We start from the raw sequence: 21,834 nt of genomic DNA, 5'->3' as shown, positions 1-21,834 counted from the left end.
ATCCACCTAAAATTATCTTTGAAACAGATCTGGTATAAATAATAGGCATAGATAATACTTCACATTTTCAAGATAATTTCCAATGTATAAAGTTGTTTAGCTTATTAACTTGTGGATCCTCCAACACTTGTATAGAATGGAAGGCATGGACGATTATTCCTGCTTGAAATATGAGGAGACAAGAGTCAAAGAGGTGAGCTAATCTACACAAGAATTCAGGGCTTTGTCTCTTAAAACTCTGTCTATAGATTATCTATAATAATAAAAGCATAATATGCAAATAGATCGAAAGGCTGAACAGCAGAACGACCTTCTGGACAACCACACTATGACATACACTGGTACCAGGCCAGCCAAGGCGTGTGCAATGCGATCTGTCAGGGGGCCCCCGCATCGCCCCATGATCATCCCACAGAGATAGGCTCGCCCACCCACTGCAGCCCACTGGTTGGTGGCCTGGGCCTCCCTCTTTGGGGCAATTGATCAAGGAGCCCCCTGTAGATCACCCCAAAGAGGGAGGCCCAGGCTACCTGGCTGGTGGCGCTGTGGGCTGTGGCGAGTGGGCAGGGCCTCCCTATCCAGGGCGATTGATGATGGGGCTCCTGGACTGTGAGAGGGTGCAGGCTGAGCTAAGGGACCCCCATCCCCCCTCCAGTGCATGAATTTCGTGCACCAGGCCTCTAATTCTATATATAATAAGAAGAAAGTTATTATACGTAAATCAGGAAGTTCCAAAGTGGGTTCTTAAATATATACAATTTTAAATCATGCCAGTCACTGATCCTCTTCACTGATATACCTAGGTTATAGTAAACAACATTCTATGAATCATAAGGTGCAAATATGAGCCAAATTTTAAAAAAATTAAATATTCAGAGTCTTTTAGTACAAAAAAAATATTGGGCTTTTGGTTAGTGTTATGCAACATTAAAACAAAAGAGTCAATTCCTATTCTTCTGATGATCAATTTTATTTCTTCTGACACTTAAGATGCCTGCTAAACTTCTGAGAGTTATAATCTAAACTGAGGTTGACCTCAAGTGCCTGTCTTTATTCTCTCCGAATTATATTCTTCTATGCTCAGTTAATTTAATCTTTCATTACTCCCAATGGGTTTTATTTTCTCCATTGTGAGAACTGCTGACATCCTGGAGACATCAACATTATTCTTCTAATAATCATTCAATGTGGATAAAAGTGCATTCCACTTAAAGTGAGAACAAAAACTGGTCAAAAATTTAGAAATAATTGTTTTTCACATATTTCCTCTTGATTGTGCATATTACACTGAATAATTATTTAATTGAAAAGACTATTTGACTTTACCTTTAATTTATATGTTCATATTTGAAGAATCACTTCTCCAAAGGACATTAGAAACCCAAGAAGTTAAAGGTAGCTAACATTACCGTATATTGGGGTAGATTTCTCCTACTTATATATAGACAAGAACAGAGGAAATGTGCATATTATCAATTTGCAAAATATTCTGCAATGTATCAGAGGGCAAACTGGGAGAGCTAAACATTGCAACAGACTCCTTATGCTAGATCAGAAGACAACAATAGAAATAGCAACTGTATCATTATTTCCCCGCCTCAATATTCCTTGGTGACAAGTAATGAAAAACTATTTTGGCTGACTTTAGAAAAATATGCACGTATATAAAGATATGGGGTAGTTCATAGAAATAAGAAAAAGCTAAAAATCCAAGATTGAAGAAAGAACAGGAGCCCAGTGAGACTTTGGAAGTGAGGTAATAAGAAAACAACAACACAAAAAGTGAACAACGTAAGAAACATAGTATGTAATTAAGAATATTGTCTCTGAAAGTTACACTATGGTTTTGGACAAATTATCTACCAGAATCTGTTTCTTTATCTGAATAATAATGGTACCTACAATATAGGGGTGTTGTAAAGCTTAAATTAAATGTTATATATAAGGGTATAAAACAATGCCTATTATATAGTAGACATTTAATATAGATTACCTATTGCTATTAAATATTATTCTGGTGTCTTTTATTCTTTAACTTTTATTTATTGACTGAGAGAGAGAGAGAGAGAGAGAGAGAGAGAGAGAGAGAGAGAGAGAGACTTGCTACTCCACTTATACATGCATTCATTGGTTGCTTCTGGTATGTGCCCTGACTGGAGATCGAACCCAAAACCTTGGTGTATCAGTATGACGCTCTAACCAACCATGGGATATTTCCTTATTTGAAATTTGAGTGCCGGTTTTAGAAAGTCCCTATTATAAACTCTTAGATTCTGTGATACCATGTTTTCTATTTTCTTCCTCCAGCACTAAATATGGTGTCTGTCTATACCGTTATTGTTTCTGCTAGTATATTAATTTGTTATTTTCAAATTAAAACACCTGCATAAAAATCCTCCAAATGAATTCCGTGTATTTTAAATAACTAATGTAGATTATATTTCCTGACCAGACCTTGATTGATGTATCCTTTGGTATCAAGAAGAGCCCAATAAATAGATTCTCAGAGATGGGATTTAGGAGAGTGCTTTGCTTATTTTTTGGTCTTGACATGGAGCTCCTGGTCTGTAGGAAATGGCATAAAAATGATTTAATTCATTACTTGTGATTAGAATGAAACAGTTATTGAAGACAAGGCTTGAGGGGGCAAGACAACTGTTTGCTGCACTTGATGACCATCATACCCAAAACTGTTAGGATTATGGAAGGAGATGACTATTGATGGCTTTACTGGAATCAGAAAAAATTCAATTACAGTTTAAGTCGTGGTTAGAGAACAAGAGACCTTCTATGGTAACAATGTAGCACTGAGCAGATAGGGCTGAAACTTATTCCCATAATTTAATGACACACATTGCATAATTATAGTGTATGATTAACTTATAGATTCACAATTTCTCATGTGAAAATTGGGGCAATAATTGAGAAGGAGAGTGATCCTGAAATCTGAAATAGAGACATCTGGATGCCTCAGAATAAAGCTGAGAATCTTAAAACCCCAAGTCTTCCAGAGTTGCCTCTGTAGATTCCCATCTCTTTCCATGAAGCCCCTACAGAAACTTCACTTCAGGCAATTCCCTTGCAATGGGGCATTTCTTCTCCTCAAGAGTCACCATCATCACCTTATATTATCTAAAGAGCAGTCAAACTACTCAATATTTTCCCTGTACAACATGGAAGCCGCCAGCAACATGTGGCTATAGAGCACTTGACGTGGGACTTATCTGAATTGAGATGCTACTTAAGTGTAAAACACACTTTGGATTTCAAAGATTTAGAATGAAAAAAAAATGATGGTAAATTACTATATTAATAATTTTATGCTAATTACATGTTGAAATTATAATATTGGGATTAAATTAAATAGAATACTAAAATTAATTTCATCTTTTAAAAAACAACTACTAGAAAATGTAAAATTAAATATGTGTCTTACATTATATTTCTATTGGACAGTGCTGGTCTAAAGAGCCTTCAAATACTTTTACACATACAGATCAAATATTTTTGAAAACTACTTTCCTACACAATTTTAAACAGACATCTATTTTTTTAAAATTCCAAGTGTGAGTAGATGCAAATAATTCAATTTCTACTATACTCTAATTTTACAAATACCTTAAATATTAGTTCCCTTCAAATCTTGCATCATTAGTTTATTTGACTTCTATAAAATGTCTATATGTTAAAAATGGATAAACTATAAAATCAATCAGACAAATCAGAAATTATTTCTGTTCTAAAAGCAAAACTTTGTGTTTCAATTCAATTGGTAGATAACATACTTCTAAGTATTGTGAATTCTAGTTCTAGGATAGAAAGAGATAAACAGAAGGATAGATAGATTAAAAATAGATGTATAGTTGGATGGATGATAGATGATAGATAGATAGATAGATAGATAGATAGATAGATAGATAGATAGATACTTATATGCATAGGTGCATACATAAAGATATGGGGCATTTAAAAAGTTTGTTGTTTGGCTAAAATAAGATTGTCTCCTTCAAATATATCTTAGTGAATCTATGTTTGGATTTGTTCTCAAGGAATCTTACTTAGGAGCTGTGATTCTGAATTTCTCACTCTCAATGTCCAGAGTTTTATTTACACTCAGGTGAAGTAGGATATTAATATTTCAGCTGGAAAAGCAATGTATGCCTTTCTTTTGACACTGCACAAGATAGTCATAAAAGGGAGAGTGATAAAAGAAAGCAAACAGATAGAAGAGGGTCATCAGGCAGGACAGTGGTAGAGAGTGGAATAACTTAAAATGGTGCCCAGGTCACTCAGGTACACCTTGAGATTAAAGACAAATGCACTAGACCAGTGGTCGGCAAATTCATTAGTCAACAGAGCCAAATATCAACAGTACAATGATTGAAATTTCTTCTGAAAGCCAAATTTTTAAACTTAAACTATATAGGTAGGTGCATTGTTATTAACTTAATTAGGGTACTCCTAACTAAGGCTTAGGAAGAGCCACACTCAAGGGGCCAAAGAGCCACATGTGGCTCGCGAGCTGCAGTTTGCCAACCATGGCACTAGACCACCTCTAATACTGAGGAAAATCATCTTTATAAAAATTAAGAAACTGTTCAAGACATAAAATTATTTCACACAGAGCTGGTGATAAATGCATATCTTAATGCAAGGAGAATAATTAATTCAATGATCAGATTATTTAAAATATCAACTCTAATATTTTAATTTGCTGTTATGAAGAAATCCTCAATTGTACCCATTACTGAAATGCTATAATTAAAGGAAATATTCCCTTACAAAAGCTTGTGAAAAGGATATAAAGCAACCTTAAAATTATGCATTACTTTAAGATTGTAATGCTCAGTCATTATATTTTATTTTTAGTAAGTTTAATGGCAATGTTGATAGAATGATCAGTAAAAATGGCTATAATTTAATGTTTAATACTTTTAGTATAAGACACAGCTTTCTACAAATTATTCCGCCACATAATCAAATGTGGAAGAAAACAATATGTAGTGTTTTTCTAAATTAACAGGTAAGTTACATCTCACAAATAACTGAAGAGAAGCAGCATATTTCTTGGTGAGATGGAAACATTTGGCAATGATAATCACTGTCATTTAAAGTGATCCTACTCTGAACCAGACATTTCACAGTTACTTATCTAATCAGTAAAACAACTTTATGATATGGTGTTATTTTATCTAAAGGATTAAAAAACACATAAAACTGTGGCTCAGAGGACTCAAGGATAAGACCTGCCTAAAGTTGTATAATTAGCCAAGAGGGAAAGCCCAGATAGAAAACCAGTTCCATCCAGTTTCATTCAGTTTCAAATCTCAGAGTTTTTTCACCTCCCATATATTTGTTTTGGACATTTAGAATACAATGATTACTTCTCAAGTTACCAAACAAAATGAAAAATGTGAGCAATAATGTTTTGAGGAAATTATAGCTATTGAGGAATCAAGAAGGCTGGTTAATTAGGAGAGCTGTGTTGTCTATAGTTCATGCCAGTAATTGCCTTCCAAAACAAGTTTCTACAGTGATAATCCCTGGAAGCAAAACTATAAACAGTATTTTTCAAACTGTGTGTTGTAACTTCTTAGTGCACCATGATACTGATTTAGTGAGGTATGAACAATATTTTAAAAATACCTTACAATAAATTAGAAAAATAAAAAAGTACACTTTTGTAGTAAGATAAAATATAATTTTGTGACACTGTGTGTGTGTGTGTGTGTGTGTGTGTGTGTGTGTGTGTATGATCTGGGACACAGCACACTGTAAGATAAAATATAATTTTGTGACACTGTGTGTGTGTGTGATCTGGGACACAATAGCACAATGTAAAATATAATTCTAACTGTATGTCATGATTAAAAATGCTTGAAAACCAATTTTTATACATTATATGAAAATAGAGGTAAACCAACAGATTAAAAATTAACGTCCTCAGTCAGCTATTTGAAAAAAGTATAAAGAGGTGAAAGTAATATGTCCTCCTTAGAAAATAAATTGGAATTTCTCTCTTTTTTTTCTTTTAGGGAGAAAAAGAAGAGATGAAAGTTTGGTAGATTAGGTAAGATAAACAAGAGGAAATGTGACAACCTCTTTGAAACTTCAGGTAATTCAGTAATGAGAATAAATTAAATTTAGCAGAGCAGATATCTTATAGAATAGAACATAATGGCCAAGTTTTGATGAAAATTACAGGTAATTACCATGACACAAAAAGATTTTATATCTCCATGCAAGATTAATTCAAAGTGTTTGTTCTGTATTTTACAATGAACTCACTCAATGCTTGTCTTAGTGTACATTATTTACATCTTAGAGTGAGATATATCCTCATAAATAGGATAAGCTGTGTATCTTATAAAGTACACAGCTCTGCCCTAACCAGTTTGGCTCAGTGGATAGAGCATCGGTCTGCGGACTGAAGGGTCCCAGGTTCGATTCTGGTCAAGGGCATGTACCTTGGTTGCGGGCACATCCCCAGTAGGGGGTGTGCAGGAGGCAGCTGATAGATGTTTCTCTCTCATCGATGTTTCTAACTCTCTATCCCTCTCCCTTCCTCTCTGTAAAATATCAATAAAATATATTTTTTAAAAAAATAAAGTACACAGCTCTGACATTTACTGTTTGAGATCTTAGGCAAGTTATTTAGCCTCTCTGTTAAATGTAGAAATAAAACTACCTCATTGGGGGGGGGGGATGTTATGAAGATTAAATAATTCATGAAGAGTGATGCAAATTTTACCTGACATGTTAATAAGTGTTCAATAAACCTGAGTTTATTTTTCAAGTACTTCATGATTTTTTATTTTCTCAACAAGCCATAATTTGCACTTTAAAGGTAATCGATAAATAGACATTTGTTGAATTGAACTGAACTGATGACACAGGCTGGGGGGTTAAAATTATTTCCTCTATATTTTTACAAGGAAAAGCAGGATAGAGCAGGAGAGGAAAATTAGCCAATTTTTCAGCCTCCCTTGCACTCATTCAACATTATAATTCTGTTCAAAGTGTTGTAGCACATACATGTCTGGATGCATCAGTCACTTTTAGTGAAACAAAAAGACAACCCAACCTTTTCAGATGTTATAATATGAACTTCTATTAGCGCAGAGCACATTAAAATCAAGAATTTAAAATAAAAAATAGCTGCATGGCATAGAGAAACATTGAAAGTCAGCTATGTTGAAAACATCATATCCCTGAATAATATGTCAAGCAAAAAAGATATGAAGTGAAAAGCCATTATTCATGGCTTCTTTTTTTAAAAAAAAGGAAATATATACTTAAAACCTTCCAAAACATGTCTCAGAAAACATTCATTTATAATGTTAATGTGTTGTCAATTATATGTTAGTAACTGGGAGTAGAATTGTAATATTTTCCATTTATTTTTTCCAAATTTTTCAGATAAGTTTATGTTCCATAGAACAGGTAGGTAGAAAATACTGCAGAGATCATACTTTAGACATGAATTTTCTTTGCTGCACTCTCCTCACGAGCTCTTTGTCTTTGGCTCTGTGATTATGCTTTTCTCCCACGGGTGACGTTCTTACCTTATTTGTATTCACCGCTGTGATGACCCAGACGCACTGTGCATTGCTGTCATACTGGAAGGGAAAGTTGGGAGACGTAAAGGTTCCGCTTGGTCCTTGAAGATTAGAGCCACAGGTCTTCACTGGAAGAGAAATTGCATTTTAAAAGATGAGCATATACCATGCGCAAAACCATAGCGATGAAATAACTTGCAAATGGATTTTAAATGCAAAATTGCACAATTATAACTGTGTTGAGATATATATATGACGGCTGGGTAATATTCACTTATCAAAATGAGAGTGTTTTTTACACACTGCAGTTCACAAGCTCATTATTTTCAACAACAATGGAAAATTAGTGATGAGTAAGTGTGAGGAATGGTGAAATGTCTTCTGACTGCAAATAGGTTAGTTTAGTTAGAGAAAGGTATAGGTATTTATCCAATATTATATTACCAAAAATCTACAGAGAAAGAAGCAAAGCCTTGGAATGATTAAGCAATCTAAGGGTAGAGTTTTCAGTTATATTTATTAAGTACCCTAGGACACATAATAGCAAAATTGAGGCATCAATATTAAACGACTCTTTCTGTTCTTATATAGAACTGTGAATTAGACCACTCAGACTGCACAAAGAGTTAGCACAATGAAATAATTCAAAGTCCCACAAAGTTAAATGTTATAATATTTCCTCTAACCCTTCTTTCTTCTACTTAACAAAAGAGCTTGTCACCACACTGCATCTGTCTTAACTTCCATCTTTTTCTTTAACTTGAAGTGTATATCTTGTGGTGATTTAATGATTACTTTTCATTTTATCTTGTTTGTGTCTGATTTATAAATTTTAAACAATAAAGCTATGTCATTTTGTAATGAGAAAATAAATATATTTTTCTCCAACATTTAACTGAAGTATGGTAGCAACTCTTGTGGTGATTTAATGATTACTTTTCATTTTATCTTATTTGTGTCTGATTTATATATAAATTTTAAACAATAAATCTATGTCATTTTGTAATGAGAAAATAAATACCTTTTTCTCCAACATTTAACTACCAATCTTTAATTTCCTATTCTCTGCCTAATTCCTTTATATTCTTGTATGCTTACTATTTCATTTTCTTCTATTCCATTCACTCTTTTTTGTTGTTGTTGTTTTGTTTTCAAGTCACATCTGACTCAGTGGACCTGAGGGCTCTAGATAACGTGTTTCTATCAACTCAGTGATCCGGAGACCCAGAACTGTAATTTAGATAACATGCCCAAGTTTAACCCAGGTTACCCAAGGGCTCTAGATAATGTATTTCTGTCAATTCAGTGACCCCCGGAGACCCGAAACTGTAATTAACATGCTTAATTCTGCTTCTGTAATCTGCTTTTTTGTGAGCCAGGTTCCTCATTCCAAACCCTAAGATGTAATCAATACCTGTGTGATTTTTTGCCTATATAATCCTGGAACTGTGACTAAATGGTTACTATGAGATTTGGGAATGGCCCCTCATAGTCCCGGATTTGCAATAAATGTGACTCTTTAATTCGACTTCTTGAGGCATCCTTCTGTGATTCGCGGGGTACATAACAACATAACTACCAATCTTTAATTTCCTATTCTATGCCTAATTTCTTTATATTCTTGTATGCTTACTATTTCATTTTCTTCTATTCCATTCACTCTTTTTTGTTGTTGTTGTTTTGTTTTCAAGTCACATGGTATAAACAGTCCCATCTTGGCTGATTTTAAGCTACCAAAGGCTTATCAAGACCTCACCAATTTCTGAATATTTTACAACTGTCTCTTTTTACCAGCTCTATTGACCAATTAAAATGTGATTTTGTGTAAGTTAAAGGTGCACAACATCATTTGATAAATGTATATTGCAAAATAATAAAGTCAGTTAACATAATCACTTCAAATAATTATTATTTGTGTATGTGCTTGTGTGGTAGAATATTTGAGATCTCTTATACTTTCTTAGCAATATGTTAATACAATATTAACTATAGTCACCATACTGTACGTTAGATCACCAGAAGTTATTCATCTTATAACTGGAAATATATTTCCTTTAAACAAAATCTCCCCATTCCTCCTAACACCCTCAGCCCCACCTCTGGCAATTTATACTCTATTTCTATGAGTTTTTCTTTTTTAGGTTTGACATATAAGTGAGATCACTATAACATTTTATACATCATCCATGTTCACTACTCCACATTCTTCCCTCCATTTACTTTTGAAATCATTTTAGTCTGATTTCTCCCATTCCAGTGTTGAAATTGCATTCTCAGTGCTAACAAAGATCACCTAATTGCTAAGCCAAATAATATCTCTTCATCTTTTCCACATACTTAATCTCCAGCAGTAATGGAAAGTAATGATAAACTTTGTTTGGAATTCCCTTCCTTCCCTCACACAGCCCTGAACTCTCTTGATTTTTGGCCTCATTTGTTAACATTAGTTATGCTCCATACCCTGTGTCCTAGTTCTATTTTTTTATCTGACCCTGCAATAGCATAATTATAAATTGACTTAATGGCCAATTTTCTCTTTCTTTAATGATCTTTCCAAATAGTTCATCCAATTCACTTCTACAATGGTCACTTCTGTATTGATAGCTTTCAAACCTGCATCAACAATTTTGCCATCTCTCTTAATTTATAGAGTAACTAGAGGCCCAGTGCACAAAATTTGTGCACTCAGGGGGGTCCCTCAGCCCAGCCTGTGCCCTCTAGCAGTCCAGGATCCCTTGGTGGATGTCCGACTGACAGCTTAGGCCTGCTCCCTAAACCGTCAGTCAGACATCCTTAGCACTGTCTCTCCTATCACCACTGCTGTGCTCGCCAGCCTTGAGCCTGGCTTCTGGCTGAGTGGCCCTCCCCCTGTGGGAGCACACTGACCACCAGGGCGCAGCTCCTTTACTGGTGGTCAGTGCGTGTCATAGCAACCAGTTGTTCCACCATTTGGTCAATTTGCATATTAGCCTTTTATTATATAGGGTTTTCTGTTTGCTGGACATTCCATGAAATGTTTTAAAGATGTTTGGTTTTTTAAAATATATTTTTATTGATTTTTAGAGAGGAAGGGAGAGGGAGAGAGAGATAGAAACATCAATGATGAGAGAGAATCATTGACTGGCTGCCTCCTGCACGCCCCACACAGGGGATGGAGCCCGCAACACAGGCATGTGCCCCTGACCGGAATCAAACCTAGGACCCTTCAGTCTGCAGGCCGACACTCTATCCACTGAGCCAAACCAGCTAGAGCTAAAAGATATTTTTAATTAAACCTTTCTTATCTAACCCCTCTCCACACATAAGTACTCCTAAAGACCCATGCACTCCTCTTCTAAACATCTTGTTTTCCTTCTTCCCCTCTCAATACCCACTGCTTCATATCATCTTTTTCCAGGACTAGAAATAGCTACTTAAATCCTTCCTATACTCTAGTTGCTCTTTCTGTTTCACCTTCACTAGCGTTACTAATTTCTCTTTCTAAAATACAGATTTGATTATTTTACTAAATTAAAACTGGCTTATATAGAACATAAAATGATTCCTGTGAGGACCTAGATTGCTTTTCCAATACAATTTCCTGCCATTTTATACAACCATATGTGCAACTTCTGCCAGAAAAGAATTCTTGCTCTTCCTTAAATGTACCATACCCTTTACAATTTTCTACTTCTGCTATGATGGTCTCAAAGTCTAAAATTATATTCCTTCTTACATTTGCCTGCAGAAATCACATTCATTTAAACAAAGCCATGCTGACGTGCCACTTTTTCTACAGGAAGTGTTCCCATTTCTTCCATTCAGGGTTCTGTAATGGATAATAGTACTCACAGTACATTATTTGAATAGGTGTGTAGGTGCTAGTGACCTAATAGAAAATGTAGTTATAAATATTTTAAGAACTTATAGCAATACCAAATTACAGCAATCAAATGATTAGTTTGAAGTTAGTAGAATGAGCTTTCTGATGGGACACAGACCTTCTTTGAGTGGCACTTACTACTTAGTAATTCTATGGCATGCTTCGTTTTCTAAAATGCAATATACATTTACAGTCTACTGTGGACAAGGCCTTGCTTATCATCTTTGTTCATTAACTCCTGAGGTGGCTTTCAGGCGAGAATGTTTACTATGGGAATACCCAAGTTCCTTGACACAGCTCTTAAATAGACGGTAAAGTAAGTGTTCTCTACATGCTGATAAGGAATCCTTATCAATATGTTTCAGAATGAGAATATTTCCCTTTTGAAAATGATTTTCTTTCATATACAAATAAAGAAAAAAAGTCCTCATAACATGACAGGTAAAAATCACCTGTAAATAGGTTATTCTTTCTGTTCGTTCCAGTCATCCAAACCAAAGAGTAACGACTCAAAAAGTTAGGTTTTATTTTTACAGACATTTTCCTTTTTTAGGTGTATGTGCTTTTACACACATCTTCCTTTGTTGTAGTTTAAATAGGTTTTGATTGATTTTAGAGAGAGGGAGGGAGAGGGAGAAAGAAAGAGAAACATCACCTGGTTGCTTCCTGGATGCCCCCTACTGGAGATCAAGCCAGCAACCTGGGCATGAGTAGGTATCAAACCAGCAACCTCTTGGTGCATGGAAGGATGCTCAACCAACTGAGCCACACTGTCTGAACTTGTTATTTTTTTGTGTCTGTGGTTTTTGTTTTTTTTTTTACGTTTGTGTGTTTTAAGAAATTAAGCTAATTCCATACATATTCCTCAGAAATTATATTTAGTTTGCTTTTTTGTTTTTACCTATCATTATGACTATTCCAAATTAGCATATGTAAATGCATTTAATATATTGCAACAGCGCAAACAAGCAATAGCTGATATAAGTATTGCAAATTTTGGAGAGCCTTCCACTATGAGAATAATATATGACAATTAGACAGTTTCCATAATTCTGGGTTGAGCAATAAAAAGTTATGTTTTGTCCAATGAGGTGTTTACTATCTCAGAAAAATAGCCTTATTGTTACTAAAATTATTTCATGACATATAAAACATGGGAAATGATGGATCCCGCCTGGCTGGCATGGCTCCGTGGTTGGGCATCCACCTACGAATGAAGAGGTCATGGCTCTATTCTGGGTCAGGGCACATGCCCAGGTTCTGGGCTCAATTCCCAGAGAGGGGTGTGCAGGAGGCAGCCGATCAATGATTCTCTCTCATCGTTGATGTTTCTATCTCTCTCTCTCCCTCTCCTTTCCTCTATGAAGTCAATACAAATATTTTTGAAATGATGGATCCACTATAAAATCAATTTGAATTCAGTTGTATTTATAATTTTTCTTTTTCTTTTTTCACCTATGAGTTGGGAAACATTGTGATCTTCCCCTTAGCAAAAGTACTCCTATTTCTATCTTCCAATATCCACAGTTACTTTATTGCTCATTAGACAGGGACTAGGATAAAAAAAGTAATAGTGTTAAATTTCCTCTGAGAAAAACTGGCCATTGGCCATAGAATAAACCACATTTCTTCTGTTACACAAGAGATGGTGGACAAAGCAGGTGACACTAATTTTAACTAAGTAGGGTTTCTATTTCTTCTAGAATATCTAACTTGTACCTTGAAATTAGATAGTTTAATAAGTTATAAGTATGTGATAATAAATAAGTATGAACAGCACAAATTTTATAAAGTGCGTCAAGTGAGAGTGGCTCATATCTCGGGAAATATGCCAATAAGAGACTTAGTTGTTCAATGGTTTCCAATGGGGCTTGTAAGGCAGGACAGAGAATATTGTTAGGGACAAATATGAAATTACCAGAAGTAGATAAATGCTGGTCCCTGATGATGGACAACTTCTATTAGTCCTTGGAAACTGAACACGGACAGACATGGCGTGGCTACTTTCTAGACTTAAAAGGGAATTATCCCTGGTCTCATAGAGATAAGCTAGTGCAGGTGCTACCCACTATTTCTTCCTAATCCTTCTTTGCCCATGCACCAATGCCTTACCATCTACACTTGGCAACATGCTTGTGTTTTCATCATGATGTTCAATTAAAACACAATGTGGGATTTTGGGGGATGACTTTTAATTACTTATTTTCTTTCCAGGAGGCAAAAGAATGTCTTCTGGGACTGAGTGAAGCCCAAGAGGGAAAAGTAAGAGACTGGTAACAGTGTTCCCAGCGACTTAATTATAATTTTAAAAATGTAAATTTATTTTGTATTCCAGGCAAGCACATTATCTCTTATAAATATTAAGGTTGGTTGTTTAAGAGAATCAGAATTACTATAGTTTGGAAATTTCAATAAGAATCTAGAATTTAAAACACTATGTCTATGATATAAACTAATATTAAGATTTTTATCATATGTTTTATAGCATATATTATTATATAAGCTGACATAAACTACTATCATAGCAATATCTGATTAATGCCAAATTAATGGCAAAGAAAAATTAATATTTTATTGTTTATTGATCAAATATGTTCTACACTTAAAAACTATGACCTAATAGTTAAGAATTTTTATTTAGCAAAATATTAAGTGAAATTGTTCACTGGGGGAAAAAAAAATCAATGTTTATATTTCAATGTATATTTTTCTAATAAAGTCTACCTACTCAATATTAGATAATATATGTTTAATTCATTTATAAAAGTTAAATGCTGTGAACTTTTATTCTGCAAATTTGCATATTTCACAAACATTAAATGAATGCAAATTCTCTTTGAAACACTATGCTGGATATTGGAAGTGGTAAGGTAAAATATTGTTAGGGACAAATATGAAATGACCAGAAATGGATAAATATTGGTTCCTGATGATGGACATCATAGTCTAGCAAAAAAGAGAAATACTAAACTAGTAGATAGAGTTGGATTTATAAGAGGCTAGGAGAGTAAATAGATCAGGAAAGGCTATGGAATTAGATAAGAGTTCAGGAAAGGCTATTCGTAGGAAGTGACATAAAAAATTAATTGTTTTGTTTCTACATTTGGCCCCTCACCCATCCCCCTCTCAGAGTAACTTGGTAGTCTTTTTCCTATGGCTTTTGTAGAAACCTTATAAACAACAAACTCATTCTAATCAAATTGGAGTGAACTTGTACACAATGACCCAGTTTCCATTTCCATGGCAACATTTCATGAGACATTATCTTTTAAAATTAGCATGTGATCATTACTATTAGAGATGGCTAAATTGAAAAGCTTTGGGAACATTCTAAGAAAAAAAATCATTCCATGTTGGCAGATGAATGTGCTTTGAATACAAAACAATGCACTGTGAAAAAAGGACTTTGAGAAAATATATTGGTTTAGAAAAGTAAATAATTGCTAAGACAGAAGTCATAGGAGGTACAAAAGATCTATTAGCTCAAACAAAATAAATATTTCCAAAGTGGTAAAAAATACTTTATAAATTAAAGCAAAATATTTTTTTTAATAAATTTATTGATTTTTTTACAGAGAGGAAGGGAAAGGGATAGAGAGTTAGAAACATCGATGAGAGAGAAACACCGATCAGCTGCCTCCTGCACACCGACTGGGGGGAATGTGCCCGGCCCCCAACCAAGGTACATGCCCTTGACCGGAATCGAACCTGGGACCCTTGAGTCCGCAGGCCGACGCTCTATCCACTGAGCCAAACCGGTTAGGGTATAGCAAAATATTTTTAATGAAGAGATTAGTAATGTAGGAAGGGAGGAAATGCTCAGAAAATGAGCAGGGTTGGGAAGTTTTCAACTCAGATCAGAAAAGATTTAATAAAAAACTTAATAAAAATTGGTAGAAGCCTACTATCAAAGTGGACAATGGAAAATAGGACATGTTAGAAGAACAGCACCAGTAACAGAGTGTCTGCTCTCTTAATGGACATAAATAGGAACTCTGAAGTTTTCACACAAAGAGTAGAATTCCATTAAAAAGATACAGATTTATGGATTGAATCACAATATTAATCTTTCTGCATGACATCTGGCATATGTTTTGAAGGCCTATGTTCAACCACCCTTCATCTTTTTTCTTGCACTTCCTTTCTGGGATGTAAACTCCTAGTACTTTTGAAAGTCATACACAATTTTATTTACATTATATGTTGAAATTCTACCTTGGAATTTATAACAAGCCACTCACAAAAGTGTGGATTTAAGTGATGCCTTAAAATATGGTTATAACACTTTTAATATGTTAGAATTCCATTTTGTTCATATTTTACTTCAATTGTTTAATATAGTATATAAGATACCTGAAAAAGTACAGAATTATTTACCTAAATATCAATAAATCTTATTAAACTGCAGATAACAGGTATAAAAACTGTTCTCTGAGTCAATTAAAATTCAGATTGTTGATTGTTGGTCATGAAACACGCACATACACACACACCTGAAGGTGAATGATAAAACGTATTTAAATCAGTGTCTGGAGCTATCAATAAGTAGTTCAGTTTAATAACATTTAATTGAACATTCTAGTCTCTATGTCTTCATGAGAAGCTGATAAAATGTCAGAAGTGGAGTGATAATTAGGGCTAATCTTCAAATACATCTGTCATCTGCATAAGAATGGAAGTCTAACTCATGTCTTCACTGATAGGAAGCATATAAAAGTGAAATAATAATGAAATAAACCCAAAGCAGGGAACTGAAAAACAGAGAAGATACTATAAAAGGCACAGAATTAAAATCAGCAACAGCAGATTGCACAGGATCAGATAATTTTGATTAAAACCCAGCAAATTCAATTCCTATTGAAAAGAGGAACTATAATGTACAGATTTGTTGAGGGAAAAAAAAAAGTAAGCAAATTCTTCCTCCCTACCCCATCCACAGTTCTTGGTTGTTAGTAATTTACCCTAGTCATGAAGGTCATATTTATGTATACAGTGCTTCCTCTGCTTGCTTTGTTCCACTGAATCACCTATTTGTGTGCTAGGATGAAAGCATATAGAGCATTCTATTAGTAATAGAAATAATTTCTATGAATTAATGATTCATTAAACTTTTTCATAAAAGAGAAAATACAATCTGTATATATAAAAGACTAATATGCAAATTGCCCCCTCAGCAGTTCAACCAAGAGACCGGAGTTTGATCTCTCACTATGACATGCACTGACCACCAGGGGGCGGCACAGAAGAAAGGAAGGCCCCAGCCAGCAGCCAGAAGGCCCCAATTGGCCCTGGTCACCAGCCAGGCCTAGGTACTCTACCCGTGCACAAATTTCGTGCACCTGACCTCTAGTTTAATATGTTTGTCAGTAAGAAAATTAGACAAATTATGTTGTAAGACAGAATGAGATGAATCGGTATGGAATATATACAGAAACTATAGTGCTCTTGAGGCCATTCAAGAGGAAAGGTGAGTAAAAGTGAAATGGGAAGCAGAAAGAAGAGAAAAATATAAAAAGATGGTGTGAGCAAGACGACGGTGTATAGGGAAGTCAGGAGTAAACAAAAAAATGTAAGCAACTGGCTGGATGAAGGATTTAAAAGATAAGAATGCCATCCTTCCCCAATTGAGCAAGTTACCTCCTGTACATTTAAACACTGTTGTTGCTTGTTTGATTAGATGAAATTGTGAACAATGGCTACTTGAATTTATGTAAAATTTACATGACACAGAAAATAAGAAAGCAGGAATTTGGAGTATTAACCATTAGACATTAAATTTTCACCTACTGATCCAAGAAATACACTGAAATATTTTAAAAGACTATGCACCTTCCCAGAATTTAAAACGGGTGTTAAACTATCTAATGTACATCTACAAAGGCAGGAAACTTCACTTGACAATTTGTAATTTCAAAATGTACCGTGCTCTAACTTAATTCCATAGCTTTTCACATGCTATTTCCTTCATCTGGAATATTATCTTTTAGTTCCTAACTTGTTAGCTAAAATTCATTCTTCCACATCCTTACTTATGTTAGAGGATTAATACTTTACTTTACTTGTTTGTTTACCTACTAGTTTCTTTATGTCCACAACTAAGTATTTCATCTAGTGACAAGAAGATGGCTTTGAGTACAACACATAGTTAATGCTCAAAAAGTTTTCTTTAATAATAATTAAATAAATAATGTGAAATGTTCCTACATAGAAAAAATTAAAATGTCCTAAAGTTTACAATTTAAATGTTTCAATGAAAATGCAAGAAAAAAGCAATTCATCAAAAAAGTATCTAAGGGAAATTTGAATGTCACTTGTAACTCTATGAAGACAATCTTTCCTCCTAGCAGAAGGTCAAATACATATTTTATGATGATTTATTATCATTCTTTTATGAAGATATTTATTCAACACCAAACACTGACTTACATTGTTTTAATGCCAAAATGAAATCAGATAGAATCCTTTAAGGAACTTGAAGTCTTAAAGTGGAGTTAGACAAACAAGGTATTTTACTAGTGTTGTAAGTCCTGAGATAAAGGTAAGATAAAGGGGTCATGGCAACATAAAAGGTGGACATTTTTGCAACTTGGGAATTTAGAGAAGGTGTCTTTGAGATGATGTCAGAGTTGATTCTTGAAAAGTTACAACACAGAAACACTGAGTAGAAATTCAGGATGGGCTTCCAGGCAAAAGGGAAAAAGGTGCACTAAATAACATATTGGATATAGGAAAACTTTGTAATTCCCAAAACACCTAAGATTTGAGCTGGCGAGATTCTCTAAATCAGAGGTTCTCAGCCTTCCTAATTCCACGACCCTTAATACACTTTCTCATGTTGTGGTGACCCCCAACTATAAAATTATTTTCGTTGCTACTTCATAACTGTAATTTTGCTACTGTTATTAATCGTAATGTATATATCTGATATGCAGAATGTATTTTCATTGTTACAAATTGAACATAATTAAAGCATAGTGATTAATCACAAAAACAATATGTAATTATATATGTGTTTTCCGATGGTCTTAGGCGACCCCTGTGAAAGGGTCGTTTGACTCCCAAAGGGGTCGCGACCCACAGGTTGAGAACCACTGCTCTAGATGAAGCTGGAGAGGTAAAACAATAACAGTTCTAGGAGAGCCATATATGATAGGCTATGGCAGTTGTGGGATTTTTGCTTTATGTCAAAACTAAAAGGATACTTTGGAGGTATTGAAGGACATTTGACCTAACCATGACTGAATTTAATTTGATCAGTCCAGGAGCCAAACGCAGGATGAATTTAAGAAAGTAAAAACTAGAGGCCTGGAGACAAGCATAAGAGTCAAGTATTGACCTCTCCTCCCCATATACTTACTTTTGAAAATGTAGATCTATTTAGTTTTATATACAGAGCATAACACATTTTTTCACTTATTTACTCACTCATTCATTCAATTAACACTATGTATTCAAGAAATCAGATGCACTCAACTGTATGAGAATTAGTGATCATACAGGTCCTGCCTTCATACATCTCTCATTATAGCGAGAAACACAAACCTGAAGCAGTCTTTAACAAGATTATTTACATAACCATGAAAAATGCTACAAAAGAAATGTACAGGGTGCCCCAGCAAAGAGGTACAAAGAATGTTTTAAAAATCTAAATTTGACAGTATTGTTAAAACAAAATAAAAAAAAATTATTTCTTTCAAATGTATCCAACAACCAAACCAAATGTTAATATTTTCTCTGGATCTTATACATATGCTTTCATGATTTATTAGGAACTTTTGTGGCTAGAATTGAGGTCTTGGTGATGCTGCTAAACAATTTTTAAAATATATGCAAACAGACACAGCCAGTCGGCCTGGTGGTCAAATCCCTCTAGTATTAACTACAACAATCAAGGCTCAACTAGGGAACTTTTGTGGCTAGAATTGAGGTCTTAGTGATAAGAAAAAAAAAAAAATAAAATATATGCAAACAATTTGTTTTATCTAATCATTTTATTTTTACCAATAGGCTTGACAAATCCTTGGTGATATGAAGGACACATGATAGCTAACCATTTCCCAAAATAATGGGGCTTCATTAGAAGCTTTTTCCTGCTTATAGCAAATAGAATGATCCTCTAAGTGAAGTGATGATACGTAGGAGAGTCTAGTTCCCTAAGCAAAAAATTATACTTAAAATTTTTAAAAATTCTTTATTGTTGAAAGTATTGCATATGTTCCCCTTTCCCTGAATTGTCCTCCCGCAACCTGCCCCTGCCCCCTACCCAGCCCGGGCCTCAAACAATTATTATTGATTATTTCCAAGAACAAAATCGAGGATTCTACAGAATGTCCGACTGCCAAGATCACTTGTGTGTATACTACTCATTCCTATTCCTCAGAGATTGTCAGATAGGATGGCATGGTTATATTAATCTAAGAAACACCAGTAACAAAAACCTTATCATGAGGATTTACTATATGCCAGGCACTGTATAAAGCTCTGTTTTATAGAATTTAATCATTAAAAAAACACACAAAACAACAAAATACAGCACCCAGGAGGTAAATAGTACTTTTGAGAACTGTAGCTCAGCCAGTGGAGCCTGACTGCATGGGTTCAAATCCAGGCTCTACTGTTTACTACAGTTTGTCTACAGTGAATCACCGGCTCTCTCTGTGCCTCAGTTCTTTAATCTGTAAGAGGGAAATGGTAGCACAGTCTCTCACAGATTTGTTGAGAGGATCAAGTGAATTGATGTAATTGAAGCTTGTCTAGCAAATAGTAAGCTCTATATTAGTGTTAGTTTCTATAATAATTAAGATTTACTATTATTATTTGAATTTTATAAAGAATGTAACTGAGAGTAGAAATTTAAATTACTCCCACAAGTTTATTTGAATTCATAGCAGCTACATGTCAAAGTATAAGTTCTTATCTAATGTGCTCTTAAATATTTGTTATAATATTGTCAATTTTGGGTTACTTTTAAGGTAAAATTATGATCAAATATTACTGAGAAAATGTTCTAACCTGCCACTGTAACTTTTTTACTTATGTGCACTTATAGTATGTCAATTTTTTTTCCACATTTTCTGCATATTATTTTTACTATATGAATAGTACACTTAATAAGATTTTAAAGATCATTTGGCTGCCAAAGGATGAACAGTTCAAACTAAAAGACAGTTTGATAACAGTCTTTATGTAGAAAAACAACCCTCACAATCCAAGAACTCAGGATTATCAAGAACTTCCCACAGCATGTAAACCATCACCAAAAAAGAGACAGTAATAAAGTCACACTTATTTAGTCCATAAGTCAATTCAAACCGTTAGTGTTCTACCTGGTAATACAATTCTGTTTGTCACTGCAAAATGTGTACATAATGCACTACTGGGTGGGAAGCTAGGTGACATTTTCAACTAGGTAGTGAGTCACAGTAAATTATTTCAGCAACTGCTATTTCCCTCTATGTGTATATATAAATATATAACCACAGAAGAAAAACACAACAAAACAAAACACTAATAAGCCCATCTACAACACAACTATAAATTTTGTGAAGAGATTGACCTCAACGTCTATTTCCTATAAACATATCAGCAAGTGCACCATTCCCTGGAGATTAGCACATACAATGCTCATGTGGGTTAGAAAAATATCTGAATTCCCTTTAGAATTAGGACCATCCATTGAACCAAAGGAGCATGAAACAGGTGTTTGCCAGCCTAAATTTCCTATGGGATCATTCTCTAGGGATATAAATTTCTCATTATTCTCCAAACATGGGTAATCTAATTATATGACTCAGAGTCAAAGGCCAAGTAGGGATTGATTGGAGCTATCAATAATGGTATCTCATTTAGAGAGCAATGAGATACCATCATTACCCTGATGTTGACTGATAACCAAAGTGGGGGGAGGGCAAAGGAGGAGCCCACAAAGTGACATCTTAGATTATGTTGCCCAGAAACTATGCCTGAAACAAGGGCTAACATGTGAGAGGTTTAACTGGTGATATGTTCTCAGGAAGCAGAAATGAGCAAAAGCTGGGAGTGAAACAGGCCTGATTGCAGGGAAGTCAATACAAGGATGTGTTATCTGATTGGCTATGGAATTAGCCCCCATAGAAACTTCTGGTGAAATACCTCTCAGAATAGCAGAAGAAACTGCAGAAGAAAAGAGGAAGGATGCGTTTCTTTGCTCCTATCTCCTTGCAGATCACAGGTAGATTCCTAAAGCATTAGTTCCTCTACAGTGTCTGGTGGTACCTGTGTAGAGGCCCAGCCAGTTCATATACGTCCTGGCCCCATGTCAGAGAGACCACGGGTTAGACACTAAGATGCAGAGAGAGAGGCCCGATCAAGTGCACCTGCAAAATACTTACCTGTCACCACAACAGTTACCGGAATAAGACAGGGGATGTGTAG

The 21,834-nt window shown here is 34.8% G+C and overlaps 1 protein-coding gene across 1 annotated transcript in view; it reads right to left on the bottom strand.

The window, feature by feature from the left end:
• CSMD3 (CUB and Sushi multiple domains 3) overlaps nt 1-21,834 on the bottom strand; it is an 888,294-nt gene that overhangs the window by 470,076 nt on the left and 396,384 nt on the right. Inside the window, exon 11 of the mRNA XM_005869050.2 lies at nt 7,566-7,687. Within this exon, the coding sequence (XP_005869112.1) occupies nt 7,566-7,687 (122 nt within the window). The remainder of the gene's footprint in view (nt 1-7,565; nt 7,688-21,834) is intronic.

Source organism: Myotis brandtii, unplaced genomic scaffold, assembly GCF_000412655.1.
Source record: "Myotis brandtii unplaced genomic scaffold, ASM41265v1 scaffold285, whole genome shotgun sequence".
NCBI lineage: Eukaryota > Metazoa > Chordata > Mammalia > Chiroptera > Vespertilionidae > Myotis > Myotis brandtii.
The sequence above is the reverse complement of the archived record's forward strand: the minus strand, read 5'-3'. Positions and strand labels throughout refer to the sequence as shown.